Below are 21,463 nucleotides of genomic sequence, written 5' to 3'. Positions count from 1 at the left end.
AGATAATTAAGCTTGCTAACATAGGTAGAAATTAGGTCTACACTTACCCAGTACTTTCTTTACAAGTGACCAGTCTGGCTGATAGAGCTCATACTTTAAGAAGTGACAGAARTTCACTGAGGCTGACTTGCAAACTGCTTCTTTTGCCCTCTCTTCTCACCTTGACAGTCTGATCACTTGACCTTTGTCAGCTTGACTTACACCTCTTCTCCTCAAGAGAAGTATTTAGCTTCTTTTGAGGAGCTAAGAGCAACATAAACTTTATAGCTGTTCCCAGGCACAAATAAAAAGAGGCAGATTTCCATTATCAGAAAGACACTAAGCTATTAGCTCTAGCTCTTTTGTTTTGCAAAAACAGCTGCTGAGATTAAATGTGAATCTTTACAGTGCTATTTGAATTCTCAAGCTCTGCTTTGAGCAGGCATCAGCAGAAGTACCAAACTGATTGAACTGTGTGGCCAAGTTTCACTGCTCTGCATTAGATTTAGATTGTGGTTTACCTTGAAAGGCATGGTGCAGAAGCCATCAGACTGTAGCCATTATTTTCCACTGCTGCTTATGCCTCCCAGCATTGCAGCGCTGTAACAGGACTAGATGCCAACAGCGGGTTCTGCGCCGGCTCTCTCAGTAAACAGAACGGCTAGCCAAGCTATGATTACGTTATTTGCTTTTGGCGACAAACGAACTAGTAGGCATCCAGTTTAAGATTCAGATTGCAGGCTCAGTTTGCAAAGTTTGCAATTAGGAAAAACGCAATCATGGCTTTACATATGAAGTAAGCATTTATTCTGGAGTCCCTGAGTGGCCTGTTAAAATGCCAGTTACCCTGGGCTGCAGTTTTCAAAGTGAAACAGCCTGAAGTTATAATAAAGCTAGTGCTTGTTTCTTCTAGAGCAACGTTAAATTCAAGAAAGTGAGGGTGCACAGTTAAAAAACTGACTCTAAAATCCTCTTTTTAAATAAGCCTGGAGTTCTCCCTTTACTTAATATGCTGTTTCCAATATGTCTCAGTGAAGCATTTTTGATGTGGAGAAGACAAACGTTTCACCTAAGTACGTGCAGTATCACATTGAAGATGCATGCAAAACAACCGTGAGGCACTGTGCAGGCAAACAAACAAAAAACCTACACATATCAACTGGGCCATGGCTCCTCACCCCTGCAAGGTCTGATAGCCAGCTAAATCACATGGTATCACAGCAAGGCACAAAATCTGCTCTCTGATCTAACCAGTCCATGTAAACCTTTCTATCAGCAAACCCACAACAGCTTATCTTGTGCTTTGTAGGCGGGTATGATAGCTCCCTGCATGTGAAGGCAAAGTGATACTGGCTTCTGTTTCTTTTTTCTTTTCTTTTTTTTTCTTTCTTAATAATAGTATCTAGCAATACATACCTGTATCTAACATTGTTCAGCTGCACCTCCTCAGTGTCTCTTAATTCCTTCCCTTTACCCCCTTATTCAAAGCTCTTATTATAAACCACCACAGAATTAGCAAGATGACAGTCAACAACTTAGTAACTTTTCATTCCCTTATTCCTCAATCAACAGCTTAAACTGAGCTTTTCAGACAGGAGAGTCTGTGCAGTGCCGGCGCATGCTGGGACTTCTTGTAGCAAATTAAGAACAACTTAAATCAAGATCCATGTTTGGCTGAAAGAGACAGGATTTATTAGTGTCTCAAGTACCCAATTCTAAACACAAAAAAACCCCCACCTTAGTGGCTGGTGGCAAAATGAAGACTTTTTTAAAGCCCGATACAGCCACCATATCTATAAATGCACTTCAAAAACTTCTCTCCTGCAAATGAAATGCCAAATAGGAGGAGAAGAGTGAAGGAGAGARACTTTTGAGGAGTTTATCCTCACTTCTGTTTACTGCAAGCACAACAAAACCCAAACCAGCATAAGGGAGACAAAGGATGTAGGTTCTGGATCACCTTCCAGACACCAACAAGCAAGATAAAGTTTCTGTAGTACCGCAATAATGCAAAAACAGGAGTAAAAGGAATTAGGAGGTGGCATTATAACTGTCAGACATGCCGATTCAATTTTTTCCCTCTATGAGATTGGGAAAAAACGATAAAAGTTTTACAAGGCAAAAGGAGTAACTGTTTAAACATCAAACTCTGTATGAACAATGTTTCTTTAGTCTGCACATATCTAAATCAGGCATAGGAAAAAATGTCTCTGTTCTGGTACTTGTTTGAGAACTACACCCAAAAGATTTATAAAGGGCCACTGGGGATACGTTGAGTTGGGGATATGGATAGCTACGTACATACATGAGATTCAAAAATCTTACCATCTTACTGTTTGATTGGTATAAGCAATAAAGCCATTTAAACTGGTTGAGGGTTTTAGCAGGAAGAATAAAGCAGACCAATGGGATTATGTAACCTCTCCCCATCCCTGTCATCAGTCYGGTCAGCAACATCCCTTCTAATCCCTGCCTTTGGGGTCTCTTTGGATAGTGAGTTTTTGAGTAGGTAAAAGTAGCCAAGGTCATGAGGAAAAAAAGTCAGTACAGTTCTGTTTGTTGTCCTGTATATTCTTCCTTTTTGCCCCTGTCCTGAGGTGTTTGATTTATTAGTAAACCTAACTCAGTTAGCATCTTGCTTTTGGATCCTTGGAGAACTAACTACGCTGCAGCCAGCATGATCCCTCACGACAAATCAGACAGTGACGTTTTTTCCGACGTGGAAAGGGAAGATACGGACAAATTCAGGCCTGAAGTATCAGAATGACTGAATTACACACTTGTAGGTGTAAGACAAGTCAACTGAACCACAATCCCAACTTCTGTGCTGAGCAAGTGCCCATGAAACACACTGGCCAAATTAACCCTGCTGCAYATCATTTCCTTGTATATCATCTCCTCATAGAAGATTGCCATATTTGGGGCAGACAGATATGTTATCCTCTTATTTCCTTTAAATTCTATACACATCTCATCCTGAAGATGGAATCATTCATTTTTATATGCTTTTCTACTACTACACCTGCAGGCAGACTTATCTTCCTATTACTAATTGAAGCTTATTTCAAGCTTGAGAGTGCATTTTACAAGTAATATATTATATATCATGTAATTAGATATTCCTCTGACAGACACAGAACATATAAGTTTACTTGGGCATTTCTTACCTAGTGGAAGCATAATTTTAGTACATTCATGAAACCTGTAGCTTGACTGTTGAGGTTACAGCGTACAGGAGGTAGGCATCTGTCAAGGTCTGCCAGCCTTCACAGTTTCCACTAACTTCAACTGTTTTCGTTTCTATCATAGCCTTGCAGTGTTTGGTTTCTCTGTTTGTTTTAAAGGATTTGCATAGAGGTTCCCAATGGCCTCCCATCCCTCTTCATATATAACCAAAACAAACCTGCCAAGGAGAAAAACAAAAGCCTTTGCAACGAAGGAACAGCTCCTCTGAGACAATACACCTTTGGTATCAGAGTCAGCCTGGGAGAGCAGTGCAAGGTGACTTGAATCCAAGAAGGGTAGGTTGCTAGAAAGATGTGCTTTCTGTCACAGGATCTGCCCAAACACAAGGACACCAGCGCTCTACAGGCATTAAAAGCAGGCAGATGAAGCATAAAAACAGCCCTGATCGAGTGACAGCCCACAGGATGTACACAAACAGCTGTAAATGAGCAGAAGAGCCTGCATCACAGCTTTATTCACACCACCAGCAAGGGCACTTCTAAGAAGCTGACGCTGTGTTACAGAGTAGGTTGCATTTTAGGATTTCAAGCTACCTACAATATCAAGACTAATTTGTTCTGAAGACAAAGGTTTCATTTTGGCCCTCAGGCATAGAATATATAGTCTCAGGCATGAGCATGAATTGTACTGCCATAGAGGGACCTTATAAAAGTAYGTTTTCTACTGTAGGGAGAACCATACTTGGTGAGGAAATACTAAATTTAAAGGTTAAAAAGCCGTATTAGCTCTCAGTTTTTCCCTAAATGCATTCTTCTGCCACACAAAATAGTCAAACTCCACCCTGCTTCACTAGCTGTTCCCAACAAGCACTGTCAAGTCAAATAATCCATCCACTACTACTAGATTAGCTAACAATCAATGGTGGGAAGACGCGGTATCAGCCCAGTTCCCAGTACGGCTCAAAGCCATGCCTGTTACCAAGCCTGAGTCCTAAAAATACAAGAATTTAATAAGCTGCAAAGGGAGGTGKTTTTTTTGTTTTTTTTGTTTGTGTGTTTGTTTTTTGGTTTTTTTTTTAATCAGTTCCAGAAGAACTGTAGGCTTTATTTTATTATTAGCTTCACTTGCTTATTTCTAGGCTAATTTGAATAAAAAAACCACCAAGACCTAAGCATGACACCAGTCCTCCCAGAGGAACCTCAGAATCGCGTTGCTAGAGGGGATGCTCTGACAGAATTTTAACACATCCTTAGCTCCAAATTTAGAGAAGTCAATATTATTGTCCTGATGGGCTTGATCCRGAGCCCAAGCAGGCTTTCCAAAAAGTTGCAATTCAGATCAGAATGGACAGCACACAGCCTAAGAGATGTAAATTACTTACATGCACAAGCTGTTGTTCTGTGTACTGGTCAGGATAGAAGGAGAGAGCACGTACAAACACACTGTGTTTTCGCCTTGCCTGTAGGCCATGCACATCTTGCTATTTTTTCATTCGTTTATAGATACCCATACTTTAATCATGAAGCTGTGCATATGTACCAAGAGATTTATAAGAAAAAGGAGTGGAGAACTTCTGGAATAAACATATTTGCAGAAGTTCAGCTTTAAAGAGTTTCTAGGTATTGCATGGCCAAGAGGACAAACAATCCTTCAAAATCATGAAGCTAATGTAATTGGTGCATAACTACCAGTCTATGCAGACACTAAAAAAACAGTTCTGAGGTATGTACTGCCCAATTCATTCGGGTGGATGCCAGCTCAGGTACTGAGGACACACTGAAGATTTCTACATTTGGAAGATAAAGCCTGGGGCAGAGTAGGAAAAATGGGTACTTTTTTTCAGGAAACAGAGGGTTAGCTTTGACAGCACCTCTAACACAGAAGCTCTGAACTCTTACATGTTCAATCAGCCCTTTAAACTTGAATTGGCATCCATGTTCAAAAGCACCTCCACCAAGAACACTGCCTCTGTTATGCATCTCCCATAACGGTTACATTTAACAGGAAAGCATTTCATGAAGATTTATGGATGTGTTTGGATGACAGTCATCGAATGCCATATTGACATTGCAATGGTTAGACCAGTTCCCCCAGTGTCCACATTCAGCTCACCCCAACACCCCAAATACCTCCCGTCCTAAAAAAACYAAAACATGCTTCCTTCTGACACAGTCTACAACATAAGGAACACTGCCTTGTGAAGTGACTATGGTATTTGCTAAAGCTGACTGGGGGAAAGAAAAAACAAACCTATTTACACAAGGGTTTTTAACAACAGCCCACTCCCACTGAACATCGTAGGAAAGTTCAGTGTACATAACACCCAGCAGAATCAAACCCCTTTCCCTGAAGCTTTCCAAGATATGTAGCGCCACACCAACATATGTATTAAAGGGGTTTGGCACATGGCAGTCACCACCCACCACACAAACAACCCTGCATCAGAATTTCCCTATCGTTAGCCTTCTTCAATTTACAGAGCAAGCAAACAATCGTGAGCACGGCCCACGACAGCATTTCCAAGAGGTTCTGCTGGGAAGGGGAGGCCCGGTAGCCACAGCGGGGAACCCTGCCACAGAGGCAACCACAACAGTTTTCTGCCTCAGACATGCTGGTGCCAGGGGCAAGCCACTGCCACCACAGAAGAGTCTCCCAACCACAATCCAGAACTTCAGACACAGGCGTATTTCTGTCCCATGTTATTGTCACCAGAAGGGGCCCTGAACTGTGGTGATTCTGAACTATGAAACTGTAAGAAGAGTTAGGGGCTACGGTAAAGCTGCTGCCAGGAAATTCAGTTACGTGCTTAGACCATTCACTTGTTTGATGCCTAAAACCAAGCTGGAGCGGGGTATATCAGTGACTCCCGGACAGGAACAAGGATGCTAGCAAAAAAAATTAGCAACATGATGAGAAACAGCTTCTAGTTTTGACGAGCTTTCACCCAGCTCTTCGTTTTATGCCATTAACCGCCTTCCCAGCAGCACTGCCATTCGGGGCTGGCAACTTCTCCTGGGGAAATGAAGCAGAGAGAGGTATCTTCTTGTCCCAAGAAAAAGAAGGATGCAATGTCTTTTCATTTCCCTGCATCACACCCTCTTGTAATCTGAGATTTCTTCATCTCCCTGTTGCCTGCAAGAAGAAAATGTCAATATCCCCTTTCCTTTCGGGGATGGAGCTGGGCAGAGGTCACAGGGGGAGCAGATGCACTGTTCCCAAAACCATCAGCCTCATTCAGAGGAGCACAAGAGGAGCAGCAGGAGGAGCTGAACGCCTGTTACAGCACTCAAAAAATGAGAGTGAAAGCAGACAGCCTAAAGAGGCTGCATGGGCCAGTCTAACAGGCAGCGTTTTACTGTGGATGAGCAGCAGTGGGAGCTGTCAGCAGAGAAGGGATCTCCTCAGGTGATCTGTAAAATTCCACCAGGAAGTTGCTCAAAGAGGAGTCTGTAGTGTTACCAGTTTGTCCGTGCTCCAGGAACGCGACACACGGATTCCACAGATGGAACAGATTATTTCAACACCCTTCAAACCTCAGAATTTCTTTCTAGCAGGAAAAAGATCACATTAAAAAGACTTCCATTATATGCACATACAAATAACACCTTGTCAGGGTGTGATGTTTGGATGATGACATTCAGCCCCAGTTCTTGGAATCTTCCAGGTCTGCAACGCTGTAATACTCAAACTAAATAGTTATATCACTTTGGCTGGAGATATAATTCAGGTAATTTTTTTTTAATATATATTATATAAAAAGCAAGTTCAACATGTCCTATCTACACCGAAAAATCAGTTGCATATATAAGCTTCCAACTTCTCAAAAGTCAGTATATTCAGAAACCAGAAGAGAGATGTTATTGTAGAAACAAGCATGCTGATTATAGGATATACAACCTGCAGTCCTTTGCATTTTCCACCACACCCTCTTGAACTAGAATTACGAATGGCAAAAAATCAAAATTATGCAGACAAAAAAACTTGTCCACAGCACTTTTCAGACCACCACTAACAGCTGGATTTGCTGTGCCAGGGAGTATTTCTTTCCCCAGATGCTATTTTCAAATTCATGTCTACAATTACTTTTCTTGAGCACTTTCAGACCTGGCACTGCTGTTTCTACTGCTTTTCCTCACATCTCAGGGTACCTGCATTACTTCAAGCCATTCCAGAATTAAAGCTCATATTTCTGTATCTACAGTAGAGACAAGAAAATTTTGACCTGTCAGCATCTAAGGATACTTTTTCATTCTTCTGCCATTTCTCATTCTGGGATAATTTCCTTCACACGAGGAAAAAGACAGACTGCTAAAATCCTCAGTCTTGACCAGTTACCTATCTATATTAGCTGAAGCCACAATTAAGCTGCTATTTGTACTGGTGCAGGGGACCTACCCAAAGTCAAGTCACCTGGGCAATGCTGCTTTCAATCATACATCTATAATAACAGCAATTACCCTAACAGTAGCTCTAGGAAAACCTCCCAGCATAGAAAACATTCCAAATACAACTTTCCAAACAACTATTTGCTCCTCCTTTGACACCACAGGGAAGACAGAGAGCAGTATTCTGCATTAACCAGGGACTGCAAGGACTCCTGTCAGCATGGAGTATAGTGTTTGTATCTCATCTGGCTCCAGCTCCAATGCTCCACATATTTCAGGCAACTTCTTCACTCAGACATATCACTGGCTGCACCTACACTGACATTTTGGTCTGGGGCACTAGTGCTCTTTCTAAAAACAAATCCCCCAGTCACSCCCACTTACTACACATTGCTTCAGTTTTCAGAGGTTTTGATGCTTGCAGACTAAACCCTTTTCTGAGGAAACTAAGCCAGAAGCTCTGTTCAGATGCACACCGAGCATGCTTGGACTCTTACGGGGTTGTAAGGGTCCAAATCAGCAGCTAGCCTTTTGGACAGTATTGAACCATTAGAAAGGTATGGATGTTCCATCCAGGGACTACACTAAATCTAGCCCAGGGTAAAAAACTCCAAACTATATGTAGTGTGGAATATGAGGGCCCCAGGAACAACTGTTTTAATCTTCTCCCATGATCTGAATAACTTGGTATACCACATGTGTACATCTTCCCTGAACAGCCGAGGGTGCTCGATCCCTTACCTGACTCTCTCTTCTTCAGTTCTTTTAAGCTCTGCATCCCGTTGCAGCACCTTCATTAYTGCCTCTTGCTCTTCCTCTGTTAGGAAACTTAGGTCGATCATCTTGGAAGGGCAGGGGGGAAGAGTCCAGGAAAATCTTAAATCCTGCTGAGGAGGATAGTCCTGTAGTCCCTTTTAAAGGTACAGAAGAACAGAAGTCTTCTTCAGCAAGCACTGAGAAACCTGGACAAGGTTACAGTCAGTGGTATAAAGAACCCCAAATTTTGCTTTCTTGCGGTAGAGTATGTGCATGCTTCCCTAAATAAGAGGCTTTTGATAAGGTGTTGCATTCCTGCTTGCCATTTCAGTGATGTCCTCTGAGCTTGTCCTCTCAGCTCTGCTTCCTGGAGTAACAGTTCACTGACCCAGCATATTCAGTGTTTAGGAGCAGCCAAAACATCCCCTAAAAAAAAAAAAAAAAAAAGGAGATGAAGAACAAGCTCTAATATCAGGGATCAGGGAAGTAGATTATGTATGCATTTTTTTAAATTAAAAGAAACAAGTTTTTCACTGAGATTAAACTACTTTGTGAAGTTCAAATGGTCACTTCAAGTCAAACCTGTTTTACAGGCTTCTTGAACAAAGTGRTCATGAAAATATATTCCTGCCCAATACAGTGACTCACACCCTAAAAGACAGAATCAAGTGTCATTCAAGTGCAAAATTTAAAAATAAATGATAACTGCATTTTAGGTTTTCCTTTAAGTCAGCAGAACAATTTGGAGGAGGGAGGGAAGGAAATCAAGAACATCTACCATGCAACCATGTAAAGTTAAAAATGTCTACTCACAGGCACTGAGATTATATTCAAAAGTACACAAGAAATCTGTGTCTGTGGTTATCATATGTAAAAGACAAAAGCCAGGTATCTCTGAAGAAAAGTTCATTGTTGCTTGCAAAGATTTTTAATGCAAAGAGGCAGATAGAGTGAGGCAGCCCAACATGAAGCTATTTCCACCTGTGGTGTTCACCTTCTGCCAGTGTAGACTTGGACCATGTTTCTGAACTCTCTTCACAAGGGCTTGAAGTTGGGTTTTGTTTATTTAAACAAAGATTGCCCTCAAAAACACATTTGGGCTAAAAATCATGAGCTTGCCATGCTGGTTTACTTAGCATTTGCACATTTCTAGGACGCCAGCTTTGACTAGTCACCAGCTAAAGAGAACAAAAGGATCATCCCATGAGTACAAGCCATTGAACTTTTGGACCCAACTCCACTCCTACAAAATTGCATGCCTTGCCCTCCACACCTGTCTTCCCACTCTAAGTCTTCAAAGGCTCCTTTCCCCTTCCAGATCAGAAAGGCAGCAGTCATCACTAACCCCGGAGGAAAAATCCTAAGGAAGTTTGCAGAACCCTGCCAAATGCAACATGTTCTGGCAACGAGATGGGAGGAGACTGGGAATGTATTAGAGGAATTTACATGCTCTAATCCGAGACTTAGGGAGTGTGTCCTCAACTGGTGCAATGACTCTTTCTGCAGGACTTTGTCTATTTGTAACAAAAACATTTATCACTTCTAAGAGCTTCTTGTATTCTACTTCAAACTGCACCAGCTTTAAGAGATTATTTTCCTCAGACACTTATTCACAGCATTTTACCACTGATAATGTATAATTATGACATGAATATGATCCCATATAGGCCCTAATCACCATCATATGGAACATAAAAGCAAAACAATTTCTATAGCAGCATCTTGAGTTTGTGGAATCAGAAGTCATGCAGTCACATGAAGGCTTATTGCTTTATTCAAATCAACCTGCATCTATGAATAGTAATTTCAAACACTGTTTTGCCTCTATTTTATAGACCATGGTTCCAGACAGCCAAAAAAAAAAAAAAACTCAGAGGAGGACGGAAAGTCAGCTGGGTCTACACTAGAGTCTCTGTTAGTGACTCAGAGTAATCGCACCATGGATGTAACAAAGCCCAAGAAGAAAAAAGAAATAGCATGAATTTAATAAAGAAGAATCCCTAGTGTCAAACCTGGTGGGAAACAGAAGAGAAGCAGACCATCTTTTTGGCCATTTCTCTTCATTAGGCAGCTATCACCATGACCTTTTAGATTTGTGTGTGTCTACTCTAGGTCCTTGCGGTACAACATTACCATCTGGCTGCCTCTACAGCAGGGATCTCATGAGCGCTGTTCATGCAACTAGTCTTTGTGCTTGCTTCTGCGGCCACAAAATCTGGAAACAGCTCAACCAGGAGATTAAAACAATATATTGGCACTGCCACTACTCAAAGGGAAGTTTTCATCTCTAAAGATAACAGCATTTCTTACAGATGGGGAAGGTATCTCCAGTCAGGTTAATGCATATCTCTTAAAAACACAAACAAACTTCTGAATGTGATTATGTTCAGCTGTCATATTTATCTTCTCCATGATCTTCAAAGAAATTTTGTTCCATGTAGTTTTTGTAGCAGCCAATACTTTAAACAACCTATCTGTAACTTTGGTCTTTTAAAACAAATTTAGAAAATGGCAGTTTATCCCACAATTATACAGAAGTAAAAAGTGCTTACTGTAGAGCCACCAACAAACATAAAAATTCTGAATTTTTTTGAGAATCCAGCACGTGAGTTCTTCAGTTTATAAACAGATATGGATGTCAGTTTTGACTGCCATGTGTGGAAACACTCTTCCTAGCATCTCAGTCTGCTTCTGCAGTATTAATTCAAAGCCCTGCACATTGACTGACTGGCAGGTGCACGTCTGCCAATAGGCACCAAAAATTATGTTGCAACCACAAAACCTGAACAGCTCTAAACTGGAATCGTCAAGGTTTTCGTCTTGTCCATCAGGCAAGTTTCTTGCCTCAGGTAAATCAAGTCTGTAAGAAAGTTGTTGTAGGATTGACATCTTACGATGTCTTTTCCTTTGTTTTTAAAAGAAGRCCGAGAGAGGAGTGTTATATTTGTCTCACAGTTTAAATTGAAGATCTAAAAGAAATAGCTGGACAGCATTCACAAAACAAGCTGCAGGCTTCATCCACATCTCACAGTATTCAAATTAATAAAAATAATGGAAGCAGAACTTCAGTCCTCCCCAACCAAGTAACACCTTGCAAGGGCTGATTGTCCACACAGGTCTCTGGAAGGCCAAAGCAAGATGCCCTTCTATTAAACATCAATGATATCATCATTCAATAGAGCAATTTCTGCAAAAAAGTTCAAACTCCCGCTTTGTTTTTAGGCAGGTGCAAGATACCACCTGCCCTAACAGGCTCTCAACCAAACCCTTCCTGGCAGACATCATACAATATTGTTCCATGACTAAACATTAGTTTCACAGAGGTCTTTTTGCTAAGTGTAACATGCTTCCTATGTCTGGCTTAACTGGATCTCATTCTCCTCCCAACACTTCAGAGGAGACTCCTGTGTGAATTCTGTTCCACTAATCCACTTGCATTTATCCTGTATTCAGATTTACATGGCATTCTCTTAGTTGTTTTTTTCTCTTACCCTAGTTTATGACCAAAAACCTAACCAGGATTAAGTAGCGCAGCTGAGACCCTTCTAGGTTCCTTGGTAAAGCGAACAACGTGATGCTTCAGTTAAGGCATGTCCGAGTACTTGAAAAAGTGGCCCCGATCTCACTGGATAAGCAGTTAAAAGAAACTAGCAATAATCAGATTTTTTCTTCTTTAATGTGTCATCCATATAGTGCAAACTCTGTATCACATTTCACTATGATAAGAAATCTTTAGTCATTGGCACCATACCAGTCAAAAATGAAACTACAGTAGATTTTAGTCTCCGCACAAACAACAAGAAAGCCTCTTTCTGTACTTGGCCAAGCTTGTAAGAGCTGCTGATAAACATTAGTGCAAGACCAGCATTCTGCAAAGGATTGCAAACACTGATTCCAAGTACAGAAGGTGAAAACTGCTGGCTGAAAGGACAGTATTTGTTATAGATCTAAGGCCAAATTTCAAAAATCAATACCCTCCCTCACTCCAAATCCCCCTCACCCCCAATTTTAATTCATTTGCTTTCCTTTTTTGACAAATAGTTTTTCTTAAAGTTTGTATACATGCCAAAAAGAACCAGGAGGTCTCAACATTTCTTTTGGAACTACTTTAAGTTCAATGGGAAGTTTTCCTTTTCAGGAAAAGTTTTGAGACCTTAAGTGTCAAATAAGACTTAAAGATCCACATTGACTAATCCAGACCGACTAAATCATGAAAATGGATAGAAATACCATACTGACTGGTTCCTGGGGAAAACCTGTCACCTTATGTTGCAGAGTAACATTTGTGAGTCTTGGGATATTTGTCACAAATTTTTTCTTAAACCTTAAATTCAAATAAAGCTACATGAAAAACTTCCCTTTCATAAAAGTTTTCTCATCCTTGTTATAAAKAGAAGTCTGAAATTATGTTTTATGTAATTCATGCATCAAAGTTTCTACGGTTTGGCAATAAAAGAAACAAAAAGGAGGCTTGAAACGGGAGTTTTTTTCCACTCAAAAGCCACTCACAACTCCCAAGTGCTTTAGGACCAGCTATCATCCAAACCATTTTTCTTACAAAATTTCTCAAAACCTACATGGGCAGTTATACGTCTTAATTCATTTAATTTAAACTTCAGATTTTTCTACAACATAATCAAGTCATAAAAAAACCACCTTGTTCACAGACGATATTGTTTGCTCTACACAGAGCTCTGTTTTCCCCCCCTACTGCCTTCTCCCAAATACAAAAAGGGAATCGTAATTGTAATACTGTGTGTTCCAAACATTAAGAGGTACCATGTTATAAGGTACCATAATCACAGCTTAGATTTTTAAGCTTTTATTCAGTACATACATATGGGATGTAATGAGGGAGAGGCAAGAGGCTGGAGGAGTTTGGCATGACTGACGGATTAAGTTCAACAGCAAGATCAGAAACTGAACAGCAAAACCCGACAGTCAGTTGCTCCATCCAAGCCAGCTAGGCTTCCTTTTACATACATCAGCCCAGTAATGCCCTAAATTTACAATGCAAAATTATTTTTCAAGTGCTCCTTGTACAGTAGAGCTAAGCTTACCAGAGCTTTGTTCAGACGAGTCTTTCTCCCAGCCAATGCCTTCTAACAAGAGGAAGGAGGTCACAGCTGGTCCTACACTTTTGACTGGTTTTGCATCCGTGTCTGTGCCAACTCCTTCCAACTGAACGAACGATTACCCTGCAGGCCTGGCCGATGAGCAGCTCTCATCTGTGTACGTCATCATCTCATAAAACATTCAATTACAAGTAACCCATAGGCTCTTATAAATAAGAGGGTTTGGTTTTATGCATTTGAAAGCTACACATTTTCCTAACATTACTCCTTCAGTATGTGCTACAACATATCAGCACTAGCAGCCAGGATGAGTTGGAAGTCAAGACCTAAGGCAACAGGAAGCTGAGGAAGACAGATAAATAGAAGTGTGCGATATAACAGTTTGCCTCTGCTGAGAAACTCATTATTCTCAGAAAAGAGGTAACTAAGTTTGTCCGTAACACCCATGCCTAGGAAGTAATAATCTTTTTTTTTTGGAAGCGAGGAAGCCAAGTGAGAACTTCAGGTGTAATGAAAGCTTTACAGAATTGGCACCTGTCACTCTGGGAGGTCCAATTAGGCATTACCAGTGCCCCTGACAAGGAGAGGGACAAGCTACAGCCCTACAGACACTGCCTACTTCTCCAAACAAGTTTTATTCTCCACTGAAATTTATGCAATACAATTACAGGAAACTCAGCACTGTCCCAAGCTTACAGAATATAATTTCTGTATAAATACATGAGAGGCAAAGCTCATGAAGGGAAGAGAGCTAATTAAGCTAAATGCCAGTGTTGGCAAAAGCACAAATAGTCTAAGCCAGCCACAAATACATGTGCAGAAGATCAGAAGACAGAGGAAATGTAACAGACTGCAGTTTGAGAAAGGGAGACAGAAGTAGAGAAATTCTTATTTATCTGGTTGKGAACAGCAGGGTGGTTGTAGAACAGGGAACATTGCAGAAATGGGGGATATTTATGATGAGGCAACACTGAAATTGCTCTTACAAACACAGAAATGCTTTGTTTTATTCCAGTAATAACCTACATGCTTTCCTATGCAATATTAACAATACAGTTAAGGGAATTTAAGGGAAATCATAGTACCAGATAGCTGCTGAAAACAGCCACAATGGAGAGAAAAAAAATGATGCACAACAAGCCTTATTCTTGTTCACTGGTACCAACTTGATCCCTGTTGTTTTTAACCTGTAAAATAGCTGCAATCTTAAAATATTCTTACTGACAGCATTATATAATGATCTTCAGTCAGCTGAAAGAGAAGGTTTAACATTATGAATTGGAATATTTCAGAGCATTTGACATTAAGATCTGTTGGTTTTAAGGGAAATGAAGCTAGAGTAGTTCAAGTGTTTTAGAAAAATTCCACCCTTCTCCAGGAATATCTGCTTTGCGGGTCATACGGATTTTAGTTTTAGTGATTTAGTTTTACTGCTGTTTGATAAGAAATTAAGACTTTCACAACTTTGAGACTAAACAGGCAAGTGTACTGTTTTTAGAGGGCAAAAAGTTAATAACTAGGAGAAGAAAATGAAAGTTAACAACTGAAAATTGGAGGAGGAAAGAATAATTTGTTTTGATTTTGGTATAATCCCTCTAATGAAGTTTGGCAGCTTGCCATTTCTTTCACAGGGCTTGGATATTACTTGGCAGCAGTTCCCAAGAATGTCAGTCTCTACACCCACTACGGTGCACAATCATTAGGTGAGTGGTTTTAAAAGGATATGGTCTCAGGAAAAAAGATGTTCATAAATTAAAGAGAAACACACCTAAAAAAGGAGATCATAACTGTACTTTTCCCTGTGACCATTCTTTGTCAGACTAACTACAGGCTTAATGATATTTATTTTACATTGGCATAGGCATAAAACTACGCAAGAAACTATTTAATTCTATACTTAGCAACTTCAAGATTTCTTTAAGAATAAAGATTCCAGCAAGATATCATCATCAATAACAGCATATCTCATTATATATTCTGAGGCTCTCCGATCCTTAATGAATTTCCTTGCACATAATACCATCAGCACCTGCAGATTATTTGAATTAATAATACAGCTCATTTGCAAGAACTTGATTCTTCTAGTCACTAACTTTTTTTAAATCAGCAGCCACAATATGGAGAAAATATTCCCAGGACAAGGGACTTGAAATACAAAGTTGACGATGGCTCAGTCCCCTGGATCTCTGAAGGCAGAGCACTGTCTGTTGTTCTCACCTCCCCTTACAGAGGAAAGGGACTCCCTCCAAAAGCTTCAGAAAGTGGTCGGCTCACAAGACTCAAGCTTCCACTGCAACTTCCTCCTTCTTCATGTCAGCATTGACATTAGAGCTACACAGGGTCCAGCTTAAGAGGGTGTTTTTATGTCTTATTTTGAAAACAGATTTAAATAAAACCTCATAACATTTAAGAGAGTTTGGAAGCAGTCTCATTCTAGTCTGAGGTGTGGGGTTCCCTACACTAGGCCAACGAGCGTAGTTTCTTGACACAGGTTAAACAAAACAAAACAAACATAAAAACCCTCATATGCACTAGGGAAGCCCAATATTTTTTCCACAAAGGAAAACCAAACCAAAACAAAAGAAAGTCAAAAGACTAAAGCGGCTTTGTTGGAGTTGTGGGATGTGTTTTCTATATTAATTCCCTTGATACGGATGGTCAAAGAATAGCACTGTGGAACTGATAAAAGAGCTGCTATTAAATGTGTTGCTCTTCGGTTTCCACAAATTTTAGCCTTAAGTAAATCATAAAGATACAATGTTCCCAATATAGAGGCATTTACAAGTTCCAGATATTGGAGACTTCAGCAGAATTACTCTACTTCCTTGCTTCCTTGCTCTGCTAATATTAGCAAGTACTCGGGTCCTTTTCATCAAGGACTCTGTTCTGGAAATTGCACCACTCAAGAATGAAAGCGTGCAAAACAGTGCAGCTAATTAACAAGTGATCCCTATCAGCAGCTACTGGGAAGTGAGACACTTCCTGCATCTCTGTTTTTATATATAAGATTATGTAGTTGAGAATACTGAGCAGCAGTTTACACAGTCACAGTGTAGTCCAAACTGTTTGCTAATACAGTCGTCTTCCTCACAAGTGGACTTTACTAAGGGGTTAGCAGTGTTACACGCTCGGATACAAGAAAATTCTTGTTACAAATAACAAACATAGATTTGTGTTCAAATACCCACTTAAACTAATGCTCGTTCAGTAGAACTGATAGTAGGATATTTTGTACAGCAGCTTCAATCTTGGAAACTTCTTAAGCAGACAGTGCAAAAGGTTCACTACAAAGCCTGTCCACATGACTTTTACAATGATTTTACCCCGTTACTATGAGAACCCAGTAGTCAGTATTTGTTGCATCCTTGTGACTTTAAGAGTCCCCTCCCCTCTCTCCTCCTCTGAGTTGATATAATCAGCTTTGGAAGTGCCTCGTTGAGCCAGGACAGCCACTATCCCTGCAGCACAGATTTTCCCCTCACCATACTTGTAAAACCAGGAACCCTAGGGCTGACAGGCTGCCTCACTTACGCATCACTTTTAGAACTGTCTTACAGCAGCATCAGCCAACTGCTCAGGTCGCAGGTGGCAGCACACTTCCTCTGCAGCAGGATTCACAATACAGCTTTGTGATACAGGTTGAGCGCAAAACTACAACATCGGGGGGATTTTTCATCATCTTTGCTGCCCCTGAGGGAGGCCCTTCATCTCACAGCTTCRCCAGAGTGGCTTTGCTTTTAGCCCAACACGAAATTGGGATCATGCAGAACATTGGCTAGTGGCCGCTCCACATTCTCAGACATGATTAACTGCGTAGCAAGCAGCTGTGGGAAGCAAAATCATCCCTTATTCACCTAAATCGCCCTATTTAATTTGTTACTGCAGGCCCCCTACTTTTCCACTGTGGCCACTAACCTTGTTATTGTAACTACAGCTCTGCTTAACTGATGACTACAGAGCCAGCAAATGAACCAAGCTCTTTGGCCGTCCTTTCTCACGAGATGACTGACCACAGGCCTTGGACACTCACTCCTGTACGCTGTTTAGAATAAAATTACCCCACCTAATAAGTGATGTAATCTGAAGACTACCAAAAAAGTTTGCAACAATTAATCCAGTCCTGGCTACAGTAACTGAGGCACACGCCTACCTGAAAACACTAATTTACACAGAATCCAATTACCAGCAGAAATCAGGTGCCAGAAGAATATTCTTTAGGAGTCCTGCAGTCGTAGAAGCAATAAGTGAGTTCAGGAGGAAACTGGGAAAAAGAGCACTTTGGTTTACAGAGAAGTCAAAATCAAAATGCTTAAGAAAAAACCTAGCCCATAGTCTGCAAATAGAACACAGTCAGAATTAGGTCTCATCTCAGTGATTAAAATTAACTTCAGTTTTGCAATGAAGTTTTTCTTTTTTTTTTCTTAATACATACATTAAAAAAGCCTACTTTAGCTCCCTATCAAGAGGAAGATCACTCATCCTTCAGTGCTCAATGATATTTTGCTGGATGTCCTTCATAACATAGATATTTTACCTGCTAGCAGGCTCATTCTGGCCAGGAAGCTCAGCAAGCAGCATCATCAGGCCTCCTTAATTGTGATATTAAATTGCAAGAATAACAGGAAGTCTATCAGCCACGAAAACTTCACTCACAAGATTGTTTGCACTACTGGGCTGGGCTATATCGTGCAAAACCCAGTCTTCCCCCTGACTGGCACATGTTTCATTGAATCCAGATCCAAACTGAGCAATTGGGCACCTAAATACAAGGTAGCTGGCTCCAGGCACAGAGCTGGCCCTGGGATGCAAGAAACCTGGAAGGGTATGGTGACAGCTAAACCCCCTTGTTACACTGGGTGAAGTGAGGAGCAGGGAACAGCCAGTTTCAATAGCAGCCTACAGTTGCACTGGATGAGGTGTAACGTCAAACTGTGCTGTACAAACAGCATTTGCCATATGAAGTCTGCTGAATAGCAGGGGAATGGGAAGAAGGAGGGAACGGAAGGTTGCAATTGAAATCGTTTCTCACACACAGGCACCAAAATCAGGAGTTTGGAGGTGGTGAGGCTAGGGTTCATAGTATAGTGCCTGTCCCTGAACACAGCTATTTAACTTTTCAGGAGTGGCTCATTCTTTAAGAAGATAGCTATGCAAAGTATTAGCTCATTTTTGCGTAGAGGCTACAGCACACACCCAGAACGTGGATGAAACAAGAGCCCCCAGAAACCTCTTTAGTCCAGGAGGATTCAAACTCACCTCACCTCACCTTATCAACCTAAGCAGCAGTCTCAGAAGGTTTCACTTGGGTTACTCCTAACCTCTCCTAAAGCTGTACCACCAAGGATTAAGCCACCCATCTCAGACCGATTATTAGTTTGAGGTTATCTCACAGCCTTGCAAAGCAGAAACAAGAACCCAGCTCTACCCTCTCTCAGTCATGTCGCCGTGTTGCAACTCAAGATCCCTCTCCTTAGCTCCCTTCTGTCCGGGCAGCCCTGCACTCCTGGCTACACGTTAGTCCAGGTCTAGTAGGGATGACAGGGCAGAGGGAACAGGAAGAGTATTCCCAGGTTATTTATTTTTAATTCAGGTCTCTTAATTTCCAGACAAGTATTCTAATCTCTATGAAACAAGACAAATTTAATGGCATTTCCACTTACATAAAGTATACAAGGCTTCAAAAATAAAAGCAACACAACTCAAAGTGCTACAGACTCATCTGTGCACCTAGGTGGGATACAGGCGACCTGCAAACTTGGCTCAGCAAAGGCAGTGACAGTTTTGTGTGGTCAGGACCAGAAGATTAAGGGTTCACTTCTTAGGGCTGTTTGATAGATTTCTGTCTAGGACGGAGAGACATACATCTTGGTAAGGTGCCTACAGTGCAATTACATGGCTTTTCTGGATATCACCCTTAATTCTTCCTAACTGATGTGCTATTTTCAAGGCTATTTTTTGAAGCACATGGCCCATTTAAATTTAATAGAGCAGAAGAGCGTGGGGGGAGCTTTTAAGATCTAAAAGCTGATAGTCTAAAACCATTTCCAATACAGGAATTCTAGAATACCCTGACCTACTGCTGGAGCTCCAGTTACATGGCTGAGGTTACATAGTCTTACTCTAGTCCATCCTGCCTGTACAGCAGTAAATCACTGCCAACTTACCAGCCAGTCAAAATCAGGTTCTTAATAACACTGGGCTGACAATTTCATCTAAGTTTACCATTATGCAGTTCGATCCTTTTGTAGAACAAAAGCATCTAGTAATGACTCTAGGATGTTGTTCTGCTAGTTACTCCGCAAATAAGCATCCCCTAGGTTCTTACCCTTGAGAGAGAGAGAGAGAGAGAGAGAGAGAGAGAAGAGTATACATATAAGGTAAGGTATACATATATGTGTGTATATGTATATGCACATGCACACACACACACACACACACATATATATATATGAATACAGAATTTCCTTGATTGGGAGAGAGGAGGAAAAGAAGAATTTACATTTATAGAATTTATCCTACAGAGGAAAAAAAGTATAACTAGCTGGAGGAAAAGAATTTTTGTCAAGTAGTTTGTTCATTCAGTGCAAACGCACAGGGTACTGAGCAGGATTTAGTTCAAGAGTAGTTTGGCATGATCATCCAGTAAAAGAGCTATAAAATAAGGAGGAGGGGAAGTACTCATTTCCATTCCCCCCCACCCACTATATCTCTTTCCATTGACACTCTCAATGCAGTAAACAGAGTCAGGTTACATATAGCAAGGAAACCTTATACAATGAAGTAAGAATCTAGCACAGCCAGTTGCTGTGCCCAGGTGAATCTGAATGACTCCCTACCACAAGAATGAAGCACGAAAAGGTCTGCTAAAAATCAGTCATAAGTTACTTAATGCGCCAATCAGCCAAAGAACTGGAGACTGCTAATGCAGCAAACACTACATCATCTGCTTGACATACAGCAGTATTTCAATGTTCTAGCATTGGAAGACTGAACTTAGGAACTTCCTTAAATTGACTTGTTCAAGTTAAATAATCTGACCTTAAATGCAACATCTGGTGGACTTTAAGCACAAGAAGGTTGCCTATTGCTTTCAGCAGTTATCTGTTAGTCAGCCACCTCAGATGAAGAGCGCTTGCTGTGCAGAACAACAAATTCTTTATTATACTGCAGAAGAAGTCACTATTAAATGAACTGAAGATTGACTCCCATAGAACAGAACCATCACTTCTAATTAGAGAAAAATAAAATTAACTTTTTTTTCCTACTGAACAACTAAGAATCACTTTTAAGCTTCCCTGCAAAAAATGTTTTGTTAGTAGCTTTGTTTGTGCAAAGTCAGTTTTATATAAAAGGAAGTATTTGGTACCTTTACTCTATTCAGCACTGGCAAAGCAGATTCCTTTCTGTCCGAGTGCAGGAAACTCAATACAGGGTAGAAAACAATCCCTTTGACTTCAGCCCACTGTTCAGCTTCCTGGTTAATCTTTGTTGCTAGATGCAACAGTTAATACTCCGCCTTCTGCGCCAGCATCAAAGTTTTTCTCCAGCTACTACACTGGAGCAGCACTGCTGCCTGGGAACCCGGCAAGTGCCTCCTCCAGGGTTCACCGCGTCTCCTTCAGGACGTAGATCTGTCCATGGTCTCYGCCTGGTGCCTTCGAGGAAAGAAAAAATCACTTCTCTAACACTGGTTTTGGGGGGTAATGGGTGATTCAGCAGCGCTGTTTAGTCTGGCCTTTGTCAGCACTGGAGGACAAGAACACGATGACCCGTTTCACTGAAGTTTAAAAGCCTGATAGTGAAACCGATAATACACTAGTTTGGAGCGCAAGAGATGCTGGAGGAATATTTCCTTAACGTGAGACAGGTCCAAAGACAGTTTCAAAAAATTCAAGGATATGCTTCGTAGCCAAAGCAGAGGCATGCTGCACCCATAACGTAGAAGCCAGCTAAGCAAGATAATTAGTATTTGCTTGCATTAAGCCCAGGCATAAGCTCACAGAAATAGGATGACCAGTGACTGCATATAAACATTTTGTAACATTTTGTATTGCAATAGTATACTGTGAAATAATAATAGTA

At 40.9% G+C, this 21,463-nt stretch overlaps 1 protein-coding gene across 3 annotated transcripts in view; it reads right to left on the bottom strand.

Annotated features, from left to right (window-relative positions):
- SYTL2 (synaptotagmin like 2) overlaps window positions 1-21,047 on the bottom strand; it is a 58,538-nt gene extending 37,491 nt beyond the window's left edge. Inside the window, exons 1-3 of one of the 3 annotated variants that reach the window (XM_026069320.1) lie at window positions 20,748-21,047; window positions 13,367-13,534; window positions 8,292-8,732 (exon numbers count right to left, since the gene is read on the bottom strand). In XM_026069320.1, coding sequence (XP_025925105.1) covers window positions 8,292-8,392 — 101 coding nt within the window. In that variant the 5' untranslated portion in view covers window positions 8,393-8,732; window positions 13,367-13,534; window positions 20,748-21,047. Of the gene's footprint in view, window positions 1-8,291; window positions 8,733-13,366; window positions 13,655-20,747 lie in introns of those variants that run through there. The other 2 variants (XM_026069321.1, XM_026069319.1) reach the window with 2 other exon arrangements.
- Between the last annotated feature and the right edge of the window lie 416 nt (window positions 21,048-21,463).

This window comes from Apteryx rowi, unplaced genomic scaffold, assembly GCF_003343035.1.
Source record: "Apteryx rowi isolate R43461 unplaced genomic scaffold, aptRow1 scaffold_291, whole genome shotgun sequence".
Lineage (NCBI taxonomy): Eukaryota > Metazoa > Chordata > Aves > Apterygiformes > Apterygidae > Apteryx > Apteryx rowi.
Note: the sequence above shows the minus strand (reverse complement) of the source record. Positions and strands in the feature narration are given on the sequence as shown.